The sequence below is a fragment of the Siniperca chuatsi genome, linkage group LG18 (genome assembly GCF_020085105.1).
Source record: "Siniperca chuatsi isolate FFG_IHB_CAS linkage group LG18, ASM2008510v1, whole genome shotgun sequence".
In the NCBI taxonomy this organism is placed as follows: domain Eukaryota; kingdom Metazoa; phylum Chordata; class Actinopteri; order Centrarchiformes; family Sinipercidae; genus Siniperca; species Siniperca chuatsi.
In genome coordinates, this window is record NC_058059.1 from 21,420,951 (window position 1) to 21,441,295 (window position 20,345).

Consider the following 20,345-nt stretch of genomic DNA (forward strand, 5'->3'; position numbering starts at 1 on the left):
GGTATGCCGGTAAGGAGATGGGGAAGTCTGTTAGAGGGAAGACCCGCTGGAGAGGGAGATCACTGGAGACAGGGGAGAAGTATTATGCTGCGTAGCATAGGGAGTCCTAGTAACAAACGAACAAGGCCGGACACATACTGAGGTGAGTGCAGGGCTTTTATGCAGGCTGTGATTGGGATCTAATGGGGAGCAGGAGTGTGATTGGGAGCAGGTGTGAATGATTAGTGGATAGTGGAGCCTGGCGTATCCGTGACACCCCCTACCGCCGCAGCTTCGAATATTCGCTGTTGATTATTATTGAAGCTCCGGAGCCCAAAAAATTGTATTCGGGACAACCCTATTAATTAGTGAGATTTAGAGGTGTTGGTAGGCAGATTTTTTTTTACTTTGGAAAGAACCAGGTTAGCTGTTTTTACCTGCTTCCAGTCTTTCCAGTCTAAGCGAGGCTAACAATGTCCTAACTACAGCTCTGTACTTAATGCACAGACATGAGATTGATATAGATCTTCTCATCTCACTCTTGGAAAGTAAATAAGCCTATTTCCTAAAATACTGAACTATTCCTTTTAAGGGTAGTGGCAGAAGCAGGAGCATATAGAGTATAGTATGTCCATAATCCAGTGTAGACAGTATAGTGGCAATTAACTAGCTCCAATTAGAATAATTCAGGGATTTAGACATAAAAAATTTAATTTTATAGCATTTCTTATAAAGTAATAAGGTGCCTAACAGAAAACAAAAAATAAATGTAAAGAAATAATACATACAGACACAACAATGTCCAAAGATAACATCAACACATTAGCGACAGCAAGAATACTCGCAGTACAAACTGTACATAGACACATAGAGGGTACAGTACATTCTGTTCTGCTTGGACAGTATACCAGTATAGCATACAGAAGAGTTGTGTTCTGAGTGACTAGTAAGTGCTTTACCAAAGGCGCAGGAAATGTAATATAAAAATGTAGAGAGGATGCACACTGAGGCTCAAATGTAATATCATCAGCAAAGAATGAAGTACATAAGGTTATGTATACTGTTTATTGCGGTAGCTAATACTTCAGCACTTTGACCTCTGCCTCTCTTATCTCCCTCATTTTCCCTCCTCTCTGTTGTGCCCTGCACCTCTCTGTGTGTGACTCCGTCAGTTATTCCACAGTGAGAGGGCTTACATGGGGGCCGGGGAGGGTGAATAAACAGAGCGCTTCTCCACTGAGGCGAGACGGAGAGAAGACGAGGTGGAGAGGAGGAGGAGGAGGCGGCGAGCGCTTCAGCAGCGGCAGCATCCTCCTGGTAGATCTAATGAGACAGAGGGGAAGAAAAACCGGAGGAGGAATGCTGTTTTTCTCACTGCACAATGCAAACAAAACTCCCCACGCCCTCTGCTCGGCCCGAAGCCAGAGGCAGCAGGCAGTGAGGAGGAGATGCTCTCGGTGCCAGAATTTGCTCCATTACACAGATGTTTAGGAACAGGAGGGGACACCGCAAAAAGCCACTTTCCAGCCCTTTACGAGCCAGCGATACGGCTCAGAAAAAAACAAGGGGAGCCAATCCATCCATTACACTGGCAATATGACCAAGTGGGGCCCATTTTGTGGTGCAGCTGCTGCCCTTACAGGTGAACTCGGAGGGAATGAGGACAGGGATGCCGACTGGCTGACTAGAGTGAGACTTAAATCATTCAATATTAACCCTGTTTCAGTTTCCTAGCATTTGGATTTGAGAGGCCCTGGGTCAATACTGTAAAAGGCACCGATAAAAATGCAACAAGGTTTAGGGCGAAAAAGCCCTCTGCCTGCCCGCTCAGCAACATGGACGATTTTTGTTGTGACTGAAAGAAAGACAGCAATGTAGTCGAGGGAAATGGAATATAACATTGGTGGAATGTACATGCTTTCAACTCTAGTATGTCTATTGGAATGCTCTCCTCACTGCTCACCAGCGGGTGAAAGCCAACCCCAGATTCACTCTTGTTTTAGAACCAGCTTTGTCTGCTTGGCGTTTCGCCTCGCTATATTTGCGTTTTTTTGGCGTTGTGTCTGCAATTTGCGTAGCTTCCTCACACCCTGCGTTTTCAATTGCATTCCTGTCATAAACATGCTTATGCATACAGTTCTCCTTATACATCCATGATACGGGTATGTTCAGCTAGAGCTTCATCAAACTGGTCAGCCGTGGAACACTCAGACTGCAGCTTGCGCTTGCATTGCATTAAGATTTTGAGGTGACACACTCCAGAACGTGCATGCATAGCTTGAAGCTTTTGCTTCACGAACTTGTGTGAACCGTGTTTGTGCCCTTGCACTGTTTAAAAGCAGACCAATAACATTCCTTTTCTCTTGCTCATTACTTAAAGGTCCAGTATGTAGGATTTAGTGGCATCTAGCAGTGAAATTGCAACCATTTGAATACAGATTGCATCGCCCTCCCCTGTAGGACAAACTACGGTGGCCATGAAACGCACGAAAACCATGAATGGCCCTATCTAGAGCCAGATTGTCCGTTCTGGGCTACTGTAGAAACGTGGCGGTGCAACATGGAGACCTCCGTGGAAGGGGACCCGTTCCCTATGTAGATAAAAAAAAAAAAACAGCTTATACTAAGGTAATGAAAACACAACGATTCTTATTTTCAGGTGCTTATGCACTAATGAAAACATACTTGTAAATATTATACTCAATTTCTGCCAATAGCTCCTCATAAATGTTACACACTGGACCTTTTAAGTTTTTGTGTTTTGTGTATTTTGTTGTTTAGTTGTTTGTTAGTACACTACATGAATGTACGTATGTGTGTATATGTTTAATGGTCTTTCTTTCTGTGAAACACATTACTTGCTGACTGTTCATGAACTCTAATATAGCAAAAGGTGACACTAGCATCAGTTGTAGAGTGAACAGAAGAACGCCTTCCAAGCACACCTCCTTGCTATGAGATGAATCAAAATCCTGTATTACCTTCTACTGTGACAAACTTCAACAACTTCTTTTTTAAATCAGCCTTGCCATAAAGGAGTCCTGCTCACTGATGAGCAACATTGCCCACAATGCCATAATACAATCAGAAATAGGCCGAAAAAAGGCATATATATACCAATTTACATCACGGTATATATTGTCATTATGTAGTGGAGTTAGAGAAGACATCCTGCCTCATAGTGTACCATAAATTCTTCCTGTGAGATTCAGATTGAGAAATCACAAGGTGAAGAAACTTGGTCTTAGTAGGCTAAATAAAAACAGACAGTACACAAAGTATTAAAACATACTGGATTAAACAAGATGTACACAGTAAATATTGCTCTCTGTAAATGTCAAATTGATTGCAAAAAAAAGAACTATTACCAAAGCCTCAACATTTTACCTAATCACAGAGGGAAAGAACAGGTCAAGCAGGATCACTAGCCAGAATGGAAAAGTGCAGTAAATATTCACTTAACAATGCTGACATTTGAAGCTACGGTAAAATAAATTATCCACGGTTATAGTTTCCTTGTAAATAAAAGTGCTTTTTTGACTTTGTGGCTTTTCCTGAACCTGATAATGCCTGTTTACAAAGCAGGGCAGCTTCTCCACTAAACGATGTTGCACTTAAACATTCAACATACGAAAGTAAGTTGTGTGTTGTCTCATGTCACAGGTGACAGTCACGTAAACATCCTGCAGGCTGATGTGTCGCTCTTGTTTCTTTGAGAACCAACGCGTTCAACATGATAAACACTGACATTCTCTTCGGTGCTGCTGACTGCAGGCTTGTGGATTCAAAGGTCTCTGTTATTTACCAGGAGCTGTGTGAGCCTCGCTAACCCAGCCTCCAGGTTGAAAGCTGACCCTCTGAGGGGCACTAACCACGAGGGCTTTTAAAGCTCGGCATGGTTTGGCTCCACGCACACATCTTTTAACCTTTTTTTTTTTTTTCTAAATTTAAGACCAACTGAATGTTTGGTGTCAAGGCCTCTGAAGTTTGGACTGTCAGAATCATATTTACCATTACATTTTAGAGTCAGTCAATATATTTATCTGATTTATCTTACATCTATCTATTTGATCATTTTATTTGTTTATTGTTACTTTGATTGGTCAGTTTATTCATTGACATAAAATTCTAACAGTTTTGATAATGGGTTAATTGTTTATAGTATGTCATTCTTAAAGTAACGAGACTAAGGGCCCTATTTTAGTCGTGCAAGCTCAACAACAAGCGCAGAGCGGTAGGTCTTGGACGCTTTGAATTGTATTGCTTTGAAACACCTGTGCCAATCACAGTGACGCATGATGACAATAGCTCAACACATGAAGAATCTGCTTCCCCCATGATCATGTTGTTGTCACAGGATCAACGAGCTACGGTAATCCGATGGCTCCCACATAAACAGCAGAATGCCGAGTTATCCGTCTGGTCTGTGTACAGGTGTGTGGGGTTATTTTGTAGCAGCCTGGTGTCGTTCGCACGTGATTTAATGAAGGTAATCACAGTGGACGGTCGTGCGAGATGGCACTGCGCTCTGGCACAGCATTTCTCAAATCCGAGGCTGCAGATTTATCAACATATGTGTCCTGCTGCCTTCAGATGGCTGTAGGGATTTAATGAACTGAAGGAGAAGCTTTTCATATTGTATAAATCAGCTGTGGAGAGCAGCTACTGAGAGTCACTTATATTCATTTATAGATAAAAGCAGACTGATTTACCGGTTTCGGCAGTTAAGGGGAAAGTTAAGGGAAACATTGCTGAGCCTCCGTTTTTTGCACTTCTTACTGTTGTGAAAGCGTCTTAGTGTTTTAGGTAAAGCCTAACCCTGTTTGAAACCCACTCAAATTTATAAAAACCTTTATTGTATTTTCTTTTTTCTCATCTATGCCACATTGGACCAGGTCTAGATAAAAACCACTATACCTAGACTTGTCAAATCTAGATTATTTTATCCTAGAGAGGCTAAGGATTCTTTAAAACACAGTTTCAGATTTGTGAAGCCTTTATTCTATTTGTGAAAATGAAAAAAAGGACGATTTCACTGCTTTTTTAACACCTAGACTGGACCAAGTCCAGATCAAAAACCACTCTACCTACACTTGTCAAATCTGGACTAGCTTACCCCAGAGAGGCTAAAGATTCTTTGTGAAACCTTTATTCTATTTGTGTTTCACTGCTTTTTTCACACCTACTAGCCTTGTCATTTGCCACATTGTGTATCGTGTCTCCTAGTTGCAGCCCTTTTGTTTTTCCTGCCTGCAATTGTGATTTTGAACTATACTAGCTTTTTAGCTTTTTGTCTGCCTGCCTTAACCTTTTTCCTAGCCTTTACATAGCCTTTGATACCAAACTACTGTATAATGGCTATTATATGAGGGTGAGCCGGCCCCATCACTTTCCACAGCAGATGCAACAATACATGTTAGTTGGAAATTAAAGCGAGTTACAATGATGAGTGTTAAAGCCACACTTGTCCACTGTGGAGAGCAAGCCACAGTTGGGGGAAATCTACTCTCTTGCTGTCACTGGAACTGATGGAGTAGGCTGACTAGGAGATTTTAGAGACAAGGTTGAGCCCACCGCTGTGGCCTTGTTGTTTCAGAAAAGGAGGCAGAACTGAGTAATTATTAAGATTTGAGTTTATTTAATTCATACTTTTCAGGCCATTGTCTCTGGTAAGGAGCAGCCCAACTTACTTACTTTTGAGGAACAGCTGGACAGGATGGTGAAATACCTGTCAGACCTCCTCGACAACTGTGACACCCTCTCTGCTGAAGTCTTCTGACAGGATCAAATACATCCTAAATGTGATTCTGTCAGAGGTAGGTCAACAGCACTTATATCCATCAACAGACATTTTTTTCTGTTTCTTAAGTATAACAGAGAATTTAATTATTATAGTTAAGATTAAACCTGGTAGATACATGTAATTTTTTTTATCTGGACCTGGTCCAATGTGGTCTAGATGTGAAAAAAGTGAAGTGAAATTGAAATGTGCTTTTTTTCATTTTCACAAATACAATAAAGATTTCACAAATCTGAAAGTGGGTTTCAGACAGGGTTAAGGCTTTACCTAAAATGTCTAACACGCTTTCAGAAGTTAAGAGGTGCAAAAAAAATGGAGGATCGGTCGCTCAGCAATGTAAGTTAAGTTTACCTTAACTTTCCCTTTAACTGCCAAATCGGAAGCTGCCAATCAGAAGCTAATTTCAGCGTCGTAAATTACCAAGAACTCGCTTTGAGCTGTCTCATTTAAATTAACCTCCCACCTGTTTGCGCCTCTCCTCCTACCTGTGCACCATGTGTTCTACGCTGGGCACCAAAATACCACACTTGAAATACATGTGCGAAGTGTTCTCCTGTTCTGAACTTCCGTATGCTAACATGCTCACAATGACAATCCTAACATGCTAAACATTATAGCAGGTATAATGTTTACCATGATCATCGTCGTAATTTAAATTAGAAAGATTCCTCCTCTGGCGACCATGAATGCTTGTACATTGTACATTGTAATAGTTGTGGAGACATTTCAGTCTGGACCAAAGTGGTGGACCAACTGACATTGCCATCTCTAGAGCAAAGCCACTAGCGTGGATAAAAAAGATCACTGAATTTCTGCCTCTGGAAAATGATTCACTACTTTTCTCTATTTTATATTATTTTAAATTGAGTCTCTTTGGCACTAGGAACTTATGGCCATTTGTTTTTACAATTCTTTGACATTTTATACATTAAACAAATCAAAGATTATTTAATTAATCCATAGTGAAAACAATCATTAGTTGCAGCTCTTGATACATAAATCTCCTTTTCATTTGGCATACTGTGTGTCACTGTAGGATTAAAAAACACATTCAATGACTGCTACTGTCTTTTCTCTCTTTCCTACAAAATGCAGTTGGACTACCTGTAAAATGACTGATGTTTGCCCAGAAACAACACGTTGTTTGTAATTAGCTCTGGACTGAATCATGTGTGAAGAGGGAAACCTGCCAGTCTGCCACATCAGCTGTGGTGTAGTGCACTTCCTCTGCCTAAAGGAAATGACAAGCATCACTTTCAGCCACGCTTGACTGGAACCTTGGCAGCCAAGCCAACAGAGACACAAAGTTGTGTGTATGAGTGTGTGTGTGTGTGTGTGTGTGTGTGTGTGTGTGTTTGTGTGTATGTGTGTAAGAGAAAGAGTGAGGGAGCGATTACTCAAGTTTTTCTTGTGTGGCTTTTCGTGTGTCTAGACACGTATGAGTGCTTGTGTGTACTTCACTTACACGTGTGTGCACATTAATTAGTTGAACAAATCTGTAATATAGTGTGTGCTTGCCAACTTCGCACTAAGCCAAATGAAGTCAGGTTTTTCTTCGAAAGCTTCTATATTATGAGCCATGCCTTCCTACCAGGGGCTGTGTGTCACAACTGGAGCACATGATGCAAAATGTGACCGTCTCGCCAAGAACCTGCCAAATATATGTCAGTATGAGAATTGGTTGAGCCACTGTTTATAAAGCCATCCAGCTAGCAGCCATTTAGTCATCAGACATAAAAAAGGCGTGATGGCAAAGGGACAGATGCAAGCTGGATTTGTTACATCCACAGTGTTATACTGAGTCACCTTTGCTCACTGTTTTTCTGTTCTCATAAATATTCATGAACTGGGGCTTGCCTGCTGGTTGGTGTGAGCTGTGATTAGTCAAGTCAGTAGTCAGGTCCAAACGTGCTAATGCTAATGTGACAAGTGTCACATCAAAATATAGGTTGGAATTGACAATAAGCGTCAGCACCCTGGTGGCCTAGGGGTTAAGGCGCCGACCATGAACCATAACGTTCACGTTCGATCTTTCTCTCCCATCAGGGCTCTGAGCGCTGGGATATTGTGTATCCACATTTTTCATTACTTCCTAACATTTTTATAGAGTAAATAATTAATGGAATAATCCAATAAATGATGACAGTTTAATCACTAATGAAAAGAATCTCTACTTCAATTTTGTATTCCTGGCCACATCCCTGTGTGAGCGTGAGCAGGAAGAGAAGAAGCTGACTGGGTTCCCACCCACTGCTCAGAGCTCTTGTGTGGCTGCCGACAGACAGAGCAGAAGCTGGTATCAGTCTGCTATGATGTGGACAACATGGCATCAGCATCAGCAGCACTCAGCCGGCCTCACAGAGCACACAGTGTTCACTCACTGAAGGGATCACTAACTGGCTAGAAGACATTAAGTAGAACAGCCTGTACCAAGAACACAACCACCACACACACAAACACACACATACAAAAACCAACACCTCGCAGCTGTCAGGTCACTGACCACATCTGTCATATTGAGAAAAGGATCAATAACATCGGTGAAAGGGAAGCTCCATGATCAAACTGATCAAACAACTCTGAGGAAAAACCCCTCTAGATTAAAAGCAACTTAAAGAAAAGGAAGTGAGGAGTACGTTAATGAGTGATAATGTCTATAAATCTGTATACATCTTACTTCATTCAGAAATGCTAGCTGGACACGCAGCTAAAGCCCTCCTGCTCCAAATTTTACCTCAACTGTTCAGAACCCCAGCTAAAAATGCTACCATTGAGCAAAAGTAGGTGTTACAGCATACCCTGTCTCTGCAATTAACTTGGTAATACAATGTTATTATCACCAGTAGAAATGATGGCCCAAACTGCAAAAAAAAGGCCCAATTTGTAATAACCCGGAATTATTATTATAAGTTCTGAGTCTAACTCGTTTCTTTTATAGTCACTCTTTTTTTTTTATTTGCAAAAACCAATGTACAAACCATGTAGGTAGTGATTTTGCTAAATAGCAGATGTACACAAACTTTGCATTGTACTGTAAAACTGCTGTCTGTAACTGGTGACATAAAACGAGTGTGTTTTCACTCAGATTTAATGTTCCAGAGTGTGGGTACACTTCACAAACGCTGATGAAAATACTGCAAAATGCAAGTCTTTTGTGGCAAGGTATTCACAAAAAGATAAACAAGTTTCTTGCTTACAACATTTATCCACCACAAAAAAAGTAAAAATGGTGTGAACAGATGTCACACAGCACTGAAACAAGACTACAACACAAGAGTCTACAGCCACGCAAGTGTCTCTGTGAGGCTGTACTTTTTCTTAAAACATCCATGGCACTTACCATGTTCACCATCTTAGTTCAGCATGTTAGCATGCCAACACTTGCTAATTAGACAAAACACAAGCTACAGCTGAAGCTGACGGGAATGTCATTAGTTTTACAGGTATTTGGTCAGAAACCAAAGTATTGGACAAACTGAAATTTTGACCTGATGCTGTTGCTAGATGAAAAGTCAGAGGATCACCAAAGTACAATACATCCTGAGGAGGGCTTGAAAGTCTGTACCAAATTTCATGACAATCCACCCAACAGTTGTTGAGACAGCTGTCAGACCTACATGATCAGACAGCAGCATTTTGGCAGACGTTCAAAGGCAACATTTATTCATGCTGCCGGGTGCGGGCATAAGCTAAAGTGACCCAACCTCTGTAGTCTCTGCGACTATACTTTGAAGCCTCCTATTGTGTTGTCTCCGTTGCCTGAGAGGCACATGAAAGGAAATCACAACTTTGAAGTTGACACAAGCGCCGACTCTCGCCCCGACCACTTACGGCTGGGAATCGTAAATCAAACATACAGATAAATAAATAAAAACAAATGCCCTGGCTTTTGTTTCCCTGGAGATGACAGTTGGATTATTGTTCTCAGTGACTTCACCCGGGAGCCTTAGATTGCGGTTGCCATAGTTTGCACAGGCAGTAAAAGGCCATTTGAGGCTTTGGTCAATAACAGCAGGGGAGGTTAAATGGAGAACCACTGAACCATTCAGATGTTACTGACACACCTTAACAAAAACAAAATGTATATACATTGTAAATATTTAGTTACTAAGATTTATTCCCAAATTTAAACACATCAATTTTGTACTGGGCTCAATGTTAATGCACGCTGTTTCCAAAAGACTACTTCAATTATCCAGCTGTCTTTGACTTCTGGATATCCTACCTGAATGATCGAGAATCTCATTTGTAAGAGCTTTATTTAAGTGCATAAATGGCCTTGCTCCAGATGGATTCTCTCAATTGATTAAAAAGCAAAGGAGCCACAACCAGGCAAGCAATAACTCTAGCATGCCAAGGCACAATGCAAACTTTTAGTCTATCATCATTTTCAGTAAAAATCTTACAAATATTGGTGAGACAATGGATTAAACAACTCCAAAGATGTGACTATTGAATGAGTTTTGAATGGAACCAGTGGTCACATACATGTACAGTACATATACTTACAGACTTACCCTCACACACACACACACACACAGACAGCTAGACACCTTACAGTATACATTACATCTGCTGAATTTCTTTTTCTTATGTAACAGTGTTACTGTTAAATAATTGAACATATAAAGCAAATAAATAAAATCAAACTGTTTATTCATATCTCAGGGAGACACTCTTTAATCAGAAACCTTACCTTTACACATGTGAGAATCCTAGTAACCGCCAGTTAGTAGAATATTTCAGTTGGTATGTCTATTAAAAGAGTACTACATCGAGTTAGTATTGCACTTCCTTGTCACAGTTTCAAAAAAGTTCTTGCACACGATAAATTCATAGTGACAGGTTCGTAAGATAAAAAACTCTTGACTTGGTTAGAAAACAAAGAATCCTGCACACTGTCCATCACTTGTCTTCACAACGTTTCAGTCCTCAGACTTTCAGGCAAGTTCATGTATTGTCTATATGAACGTCCGAGGCCTGAAACATTGTCAGCAGACAATGTGCAGGATTCTTTGTTTTCTTTGCATTTTGCACTTCCATAAAATTGGAGGTCAAGACACTTCCCCATAATTGTCATTCTGAGAGTGTCTTTCATTAGACCCTGCCTCTCTATTTAAAACTGCACCTTTTTCTAACTCCCCACCCTCAGACTGTGACACAAGCTTTCTGTTTTTATAGTCTGTTAAAGTCCTGCTGAGTTAGCCAGGTGATTTCACTTGAGCATTTTTTTTTTCTCTCAGACTTCACAAAGCTCTACCAGAGCCACAGAAGATATTAAAAACTGCCAGTCAGAACTGATTACTCGTCATGGTCATGGTAGAAAGTATTGTACGTCACTTTCTTGGCTTTCAGAACAATAGTTACATTACTTTTCTACACTCGGCATGGCTTTAAATGATGTTACCTGAACTGATTGTCCCAGTTTCTGCTCTAGTAGGAGGAAAAACCTGCGGGTTACAGACTGTAGAATAAATCGACTCCTATAGAGTTTGGCCTCTGACATTAGAACAAGTGTGTGTCATTTAATCCTTTTCTTCTTGGATTTTTTAAATCTTTATTTTCAGCCACTTAGTCATGATTCCCCACTTTCTGTGAGCATGATGTTTCGTACTGGCAAATGTTATAAATGCTCCAGAAAAGAAAATGGTTTTCTAAGTAGAGCAGGTTTCTCACCCGTTCTGTTAATGTCACGGACGCTGTCGTGCTCAGCGTGTGATTGGCCCTGTCTGGCTCCTCATCAGGGCTCAGTGTTTTTGGGCTGGCCGGCTCAGTGTTCTATTGATTAGGCCTTTGGCAACCCGGGCAGATTTATTCTCTTATTAAGGGCTCCTAATGCCTGATCAGGACAGATTAAAAGGTCTGCCGCAGCCTCCAGCTACACTATCATTTAGATCCTTTCATTTGGATTGGCTGGCTGTATCAATATAATTATCCTAAGGACTAATATTATAAAGAGTACGGTCTAGACCTGCTCTATAGGAAAAGTGCAATGAGATAACTTCTGTTATGAATTGGAGCTATATAAATAAAACTGAATTGAATTGAAGCACTGGAATTGTACAACAGGCAGAGAACTAATACTGATTCTTATCAAATTAGATAGGGTAAGATACGTTATTGACTTATGCAATATAAGATGATTAATAGAGCAGAACTGAATATGTTTTAATTTCAAACAAAGCAGGATTATTTATTTCCCCTCTCTCGTAGCAGAGCCACAATTACATCTTCTCAGAGTGTGTCCTAAATTAGATTTCTGACCAGTAAGATCGATAAAAACCCTCAGCAGTCACTTTTGATTGATAACCCAGCACTTTAAAAAAAAAAGTAAAGTAAAGTAAAAAAGATCATTCATGCATTGATCGCTAACATCCAACTGCAGTATTGTTGACATTCATCTGTGGGTTTCTGTAATACCGATTTTTTTATTGTCTTGCTACTCAAAACATTTTCCCTAAGTTATCATTTCATCATTTATACTATACTTTAATTCTCTAATTATGATCATTAATTCGTGCCTGCAGGCTGCTCATTCCCTCTGTGGACTACACAGGACAAAGTAGAAACTGATTTTAACACTCAGGTGTGCAGTAAAGTCTGTTAATCCTCTTAACTTCACTTAGGGATGCTGAACATCTGAAGACATGGTTAAATGTCTTTTCCGTCATTTAACCATTTCCATCAGGACAGTTTCTCCAAGGATCAGATTTTGCTCATACTGCGATCCAGCGAGCCAAACCACACCCAGGAGTGATCTGATTGATTTCGAATTGATGACTGATGTGGGCTCAGTCCGGACACCTACGGCCCCCCGATCCCGCAGGAGCATGTCGAGCACAAAGCAAACAGAGCGTCACACACACAGACAGAAACCCCCGATCACGCAGAGGCACATTATCTACTGTGGTTGCTTGGCAACCAAACGGAGACACACACATACACAACATAATGGTTAATTTGTATCCAGCTGTGTCAGCAATGGGTAGCCAAAACGGAAGACCTATTTCTCTAGCTTTAGAAAAACTCTGAAACAAAAACCTGATTTTAGATACATAACACCCTGTAAACAATAAAATATTGACATATTCATTATTAAAATTCATTATCTGCTTAGATAATTTTATTTTCTGACAATGCTTTAAGGAGGAAAGGTGAAACTAACAACTAACAACTAACATGGGACCAATATACACAATGAGTTGTGAATATACTAAGCAATTCTGGTGTCCCTATGGTAGAAACAAATTTCTAGGGACATTAGGGTAAAAACTAAGCAAGTGTCCCATCAGGATGCACCTTCAGATGAAAAAAGTGAGGGTGCCGTGCTACTCGGATACCCGTATGGTAAAAAAAAACCATGATATTAATAACATTTTATATGCCTTGATTGCCTTTCTGGTGGGATAATACAGCAAAAAATGTCCCATCTGGACAGGGACAAGCTGTGGTTAAATTATAATTAAAAGGGCACTTTGGCACTCAGATATAAAGGAGCTAAATTATCATTAACTAGGACTGGGGCAACCTGACAAGCAGATCAACTTTTTGCAATTGTCTGAATCTCCAACCACAATAACTGTGCCAGCTTGTGTGTTTTATAATACTCCACCGCACAGCTGTTTATGTTAATGATAATGGATACCAGCTTTAAGCAGCTCCACAGGACAACATGATGCCTGTCTCTTTGAGGAAATAAGGAAATTGGAAAAAAAAATAGACTCTTCTGCTGAAGGAGTAGGAGATAAATAAAATCTGCAGTTAGAAGGATACAGGATGTATGAAGTACAGGAAGTAGAGGAACTGAAAGTTTGCATGAACGACAAATGAAAGACATGAAAACATGAAGAGCTCACTTAAAAAAATGTCTTGCATCCAACAAGAGCAAAACCAACACCAGCTTATAGACATATTATTATCCTTCCTCTTCCAACTTTATGCTGACAACCTTCTGCATGCCATCAACAATTAAAAGCAGAGAAGGAGCATCATAACTCCTTCCAGACAAAGCTTCAGTGCTGCCTAAGTTGAAATCCCTGCAGTAATCACTCAGAACTATTGACCTGACCGTTGCTCTGTCATTGACTCCTTTTTAATAATAAGAAACACAGGCCATTACATGCCCCCAAAGCCCCAGAGTCTGACAGCTTCCCTGCCAGGCAGCCACTCTTGTCTGAGCCCCGCTAAGAGCTGCTCAACAACTTTTAACTATAAAAGCATCTGTCACAGAAATCTGTGGTCCACTTAGCTTATAAATTGCACTGCTGACATACTTATTTCCAAAACACATATCAAATACGAAACATGTATTTATTGTACTTTCTATTTGCCATGCAGACGGTCAGGTGGTAAGGCTTTTGAGTAGGGCTGGGCAATATGGTGTGGTTGTTGAGACAAATGTTTCTGAATTTCTTAAATTGTAAATTCATCATCAACCGCATGTGTGTCTTACACTGTATTGGCCAAAAGCATGTGGACACCTGAACATACACCTAAATGTGGTTGTTGGATATTCCAAAACCATAGGTGTTACGGTCAGGGCTCTGTGCAGGCCAGTCGAGGTCTACCACATCAAACTGGGAAATACATTTCTTGATGGACTTGGCTTTGTGCACAGGGGCATTGTCGTGTTTAAACAGGAAAGGGCCTTCCCCAAACTGTTGGAAGCCACAAAGTATGAGGATAGGGTGTCCATATAGTGTAGTCCAGCAACAGTGTTAAAATCAAAGACAGAAAATGAAAGCCCAAAGCAACAAATGTGACAAGCTTTTCACATATTTTACAGGCTTGTGTTGCTTGTTGAATAACAGATGCTTGTAGGCAGATGCTCTAACTGGATGAAGGTGATTCCACTACACTCTCTCAGGATACACACAAAAGAAACCACTCTCTCACTTATGACTTCCATCTCCAGCTGACACCCAGCGGGCGAGGGACTCACCCCGTGAGGACGACCACGAAGTCCATTACATTCCAGCCGTTGCGGAGGTAGGAGCCTTTGTGAAATGCAAAGCCCAGGGCGATGATCTTAATGGCAGCCTCGAAACAGAATATTCCAATAAAGTAGGGCTCTGTGTCGTCCTACAGAAAGACACAGAGAATCAGAGAGAGGATGAGAGTGACAGAGGAAGATCTTTTTGTTAGAGGTAAGAGAGTGGTTAATGAAGCGTTAAGTGGGAGAGAGGGGGGTAAGTAAAAGAGAGAAAGAAAGATGGCTCCTTTCACTTCTTGCACCAACATGAACAGAAGTGCAGTGGAGCCCTCTTCTTTGGATGAAAAGAGAGTAAATACAGTGTAAACAAATATTCAGACACACAGCATCTTAAGATCTTAAGGGCAATGAAAAATCAATGGGCCCTCAGGCATGCTCATTTAATGCATTCAAACATAAAATAAACTATTTATTTTCAATTGATAGACTATTACATGTGGAAAATAAAAATATTCTGTCAAAATGTCACCTTGGACATTATCAGTGGTGTGCACAGACTCTGTGAGGGGCAGGGGCCAGAAATTAAAAGGGGCACCTCTACTGAGCACATAGTTTAGGTAGAGGTTAGGGTTAATTTGTGCCCCATTTTCACACCAGAGAAGTTGATGCAAGAGGGACTGGGGCCACTTTGACGGAGCAGAGGGGCTCTCTGGCTGACCATTGGGGTAACCAAGCAATCAAAGGGCTGCTTGATTCAACCATAAGGTTGCTTGGGCGAACCAGAAAGACATTTGGGCCAACTAGTGGCCACTTGGGCCAAGCAGATGGGTACTTGGGCTAACCAGAAGGGCATTTAGGCAAAAAACAGGGATGCTTGGGCTGAGCAGTGGGACATTTGGGGCAACCACAAAAGCACTTGTACCTCTCTTGCGTGACATAAAGGCAAAATGAAGCATGGATGTGGAAGGGACTTGGAGTAAACAGAAGGGTATGTGGAAGCCTTTTGGGCCAACTAGAGGGGCATGGGTATTGACCAGAAGGCTACTTGGGCACTAAAGGGAAATTGGCCTCCTAGGTTGGAATTTGAGCCAACCAAGAGAAAACTTGAGCTGTTCAGTTGCCCTCTGGTGTGACATTTGGGCAAAAATAAAGGATGGAAGTGGGAGGGCCAAACACAGGGGCATTTGGGTGGACCAGAGGGGCACTTGGGCCAACCAAAATGGGTACTTGGGGCAACCAAAGAGGTACTTGGGCCATTCAAGTGCCCCTTTGGTGTGTTATTGTGACAAAAATTAAGCATGAAATTGGAGGGCACTTGGAGCGACTACAAGGGCACTATTGGTCCAACCATAGGGGCAAAAATGATGGCAACTAGAAGGGCATATGGACAGAACAAAGGGGTATTTGGGCCAACACTTTGACCAACCAGAAAGGCACTTTTCATGTGCCACTCTGGTGTGACATAAGGACAAAAAAGAGGCATGGAATAATGGAATTGGGGGGTACCTGGAATGACCAGAGTAGCCCAAGTGCCCCTCTAGTGTGACATAAGGGCAAATCAAAAGCACAACATTATCCCAATAGGACAAAGACATTCCTGTTTGAAAGGGCAGTTTGGCACTCAGAGCATATGCACAACACACATGACTGGACATGATTGATTTGGGCACTTGGCATTATTCCCTAAAAGTGTCAACAATCAACAGTGTGTCACAGTTTGATCATTTGCACTATGTGGGTAGGTTAATCCTGAGCCTTGCTGTAGGTAAGGGAGCTGGATCAGGCACGTATGACACGACACGTTTTCCTTTGCCTCCATTAATATCTGCAAGAGCCTGGGGCAATGTACAGAGCATGAGCAGAGGATATCTCACGCTTTCACTAACCTCTCTCCCCCTCGATTTTTCTCTCTCGCTCCTAGCATACTACAACCTGACAGACAGTGTCCCCAACCCCCAGCATCACCCAGCCTCCAACATAAATAATCATATAAAAGCAGTGTGACAGGCCTGAGCACTATAAGAAATCTGACCTTTTCTATAGCACTGGGTGACTACAGTGAACATGTAGGGATAATGGATATGTTGGACGAGAGTTACTGTATCACGCGTGAAGGCTGTGGTGGTAAAATAATGACAGTTTGTTGTTGTTATTGTTGTTGAGAAGCAGATAGACTGTTCCTGGCCAATAAGAGAAGCCTTAGGAGCCTGCAATATTTCAATAACAATGACATTTAATGTGACACACATTATATTCATTTTGGTAAGCTGTAAAAAGACTAGATTCATGGACAAAACAATTGAATGGCTTACGTAATGACAGGGCCAGAGGGCTGCCTGGATAAATGTCTGTACTAGTAGCGTGTTAACATCTATTATACATACATCTAAAATACTCCTGAATTATAAATATTCTTGTGGAAGACAGCTGGGGAAAACTTCAGGATTCATGGCGCTAAAGACCTGCAAAGGATCTGAAATACTCTTACTGCTTATATCGTCGCCTCCACTTACAGCACGCCTCCTACTCCTACTACTGTTGACAGAGCTTCATAAATAATAGCTGATCCCTTGTTTTAATTAAAAGGCTTCTTGTCTCACCATCCTTGAGGTGGAGGAGGCAGGGAGAGGATGCTTGTTTTCTCCTTTGTGTAACCACTCTAATCGTTTTCTCAGGTACTGAATGCTACCTTTTTGTTTTCCTAGTTGTAACATCTTCACTGCTGAATTTACATCACAGCCGCTGAGATAATTCGAAACAGGAGCAGGTGGTTGAAAATGAGAGGAATTCATTGACGATTTCACATGAAGCTGTTGCTCTTTGTAACACCCTTTGGCTCATTATTTTAAGACAAACTCCCCTGAGCTGCAACACCCTCTGGAACACGAACAGCAAAGTGCTGAACCATGAAGTTGCATGCTATTCATTCAGTTTTGTTTTGTTTTTTTCCGTGGTACACAGGACGGGATATGTCACTTGACCTCCCAGTGCAGCAGTCTCTCTGGTTTCTGAGACTGGTTAGCTGTACAACGTGACTGTCAGAGTTAAAATGTTGGTTTAAACTGAGTGCATTTGTGAGCAGCTGTGGGAACAGGGAGCCAGAGGGATCAAAGTTAGCTCACTGAGAGGCTCTGCTGACTTACAAGATAGTAGCTGGAGGGAAAAAACACACAGGGTGTCCCATAGCCTGATGAGGGAAAAGTGCTGCAATCCCTTGTAACTCTGGGACCCTGGAGCTTCTAACAAGGGATAGGAAATCAAATCTGGAGAGGTATTTTTGATTACTCTCCATATCTGTCTGACTGGCTGTTTGCTGTTGAAAAGTTCTTTGTGTAAAGCAAGTGACCTCAAAGATAGGCACGTTGAAGCACTTACCAGGCGTTCTGACATGGGTGTCTTGTCGCTGGCAGGTAGATGCTGCTCCAGGGCCAAGACGATGCAGTTGGCGATAATTGTAGCCAGGATCATGTACTCAAATGGAGTGTGAGGGTTAAGGAGCAGTTGAAAATGAAGTTGCATTCATTTCATTTCACAGCTGAATCATAAATCAGATTTTCTTATGGAATGTTTAAAGCCCTACTTTTCGATCAGGATAAATTAGTTTACCAGACGTACAATGAGTAACCAATCAAGGTTGGTAATCCATTTTAGTCTAATAAAATATGGGTGCCCAATCATGGCAGACAACATTAAATTTTACAGAAAAGCAAATTATCCTGCATGTTGCTGCATGAAAAATGCCATTAAACTTAAATTTAGATGCATTCTGTCCACTAAAGCATAAGCCTTCCATCATGCTCTGGTTGATGCTTTCTAGAAAGAAAGCATCCTATACATGCACTCATGATCCTTCCAGATGGTTGACCAATTCCAACCATTTTCAATGGTTGGCTCATTCTGCAATCCATTTTCACTGGGTCATTGCCTGCAGGTCAGGGTCTATTGAGGGTCTATGAATCGCGAGGGAATAGGGAGCTTAAAGCCAAGATGTAGAATTATTACCAATAGAACACCCAACTACCCTGATTATGCAACCAGAATACTGTTTTTCTGGCAACTAATTTTACTGTTTCAGCTGTGACTTTGAGTTTCCTGTGGGTTTCACTTTTTTATTTTGGTCCTCTGGAGTGGGAAGTTAAACTCATATCAACTAATAGAGGACACAGGTAAATTGATAACCATTATTTTTCGACTACAGCTAATGTTGTTCTCACTGACATCCACAGAGCAGATCCAACTGTCTTCTTGTGTTTGTCACACAAGCTCTGGCTTTCCAGCCTTTGCCATTTCACTGCAAAAAGATATCCATTTTAAAGAGTCATTTAATCTTGACAGTCTCATTAAAATGTGGAACAATGCTTACAAATTGAAATTATTTCACTTGTTTTCAATCCAAATCACCTGTTTCAAGACTTAAACTGCATGAATGGTCTTTGCAGTTTCACTGCAAAAACATATTGTTGCAACAGCACTAACTGGATTTTTTAGATACCCCCCCCCCCAAAAAAACATCTTTTTTTTATAAAAAATTAGTTTGTTTTTGTTGTTTGGGGTTTTTCTTTTTAGTATTTCAATCTACAAAGTCTCAAAATCGTTTTTTTTCTCATAAAATGTGAAAAACTGCTTTTGACCTGAGATTATTTTACTCCTTGTATTAAATGCCATTGTCCACATGGGCTGCTATTATGGATTTAACCTTACTTCAAGATTTAGACATTTCCCATCTAGAAAAAAGTGAAACCGCCTCAGAATAATGTCACCCTGGCAGAATCTTGCACGTATTTTAAGAGAGAAAAATACTAAGATTTGGAGGGTGACCATGACTCGACTCATTGGAGTGGGCATTTTTTTTGCAGCGCTGAAAGAGTGGCGTGGGGCGGTAAGCGTGGGCGACTTCAGCACCATGGAGAGGGCTCCCAACTAAGACAACGAGGCGGTGCTGCAGCCTTGGACCAGCGGTCTCTCTTCACCAGCATACACAGCGCTTTTTCATAAGAATTACATGACTGGAGAACATGGGGAGTGGAGCTCAGTCAGTCTAAGCAGCCACATCACTGACTTACTATTGGCCTTTTATGCACGCAGTTTTCTATTGACTTCTAGCTGCGTCAATCAATAACGATGTTTGATCATTATTAACTGGGATTGCTGTTCATGCCCGGTAGACAGTTTATAGGCTAGCTGACATTTTGACAAAAGGATTTATCAGTCGATGCGAACGCCTAGAGGCTCTATATTGAGCTGGGAATAGAAAAGGCGCCACAATGGGCGGATGTGAAGTCTTTTCAATGCCCGCACCTACTGAGAAAAAGCATCGTTGTGTCATGTTGAACAGAGATAAGACGCGGAGCGACAGGTGCAGTCAGCGTTGCGCGGAGAGGAATAAAGACAGAAACTGTGGTAGCTACTCCACAGGCGGAAACAACTGGTCATTCAACAGCACGGCCGGGTTTTCACAACCTAAACTGAAAGCGCTGAATACAATCCATCAGCATCTAAATTGAACATCTTGACAAATAGGCCTGCAGGCGGTGGTGTGTTTGTTTTTAACCGTCAGTGTGCGGTTACCAAGCGAGGGCAGACAGGTTAGGCTACAGATGCACCTGCTCTGTGCGTGGTGCTGCTGCTCAGGAA

The 20,345-nt window shown here is 41.4% G+C and overlaps 1 protein-coding gene across 1 annotated transcript in view; it reads right to left on the minus strand.

The window, feature by feature from the left end:
* The window catches only part of cacna1bb (calcium channel, voltage-dependent, N type, alpha 1B subunit, b), a 178,772-nt gene that overhangs the window by 152,097 nt on the left and 6,330 nt on the right, over positions 1-20,345 (minus strand). Inside the window, 2 exon segments of the mRNA XM_044173254.1 lie at positions 14,721-14,860; positions 18,087-18,192. Coding sequence (XP_044029189.1) covers positions 14,721-14,860; positions 18,087-18,192 — 246 coding nt within the window.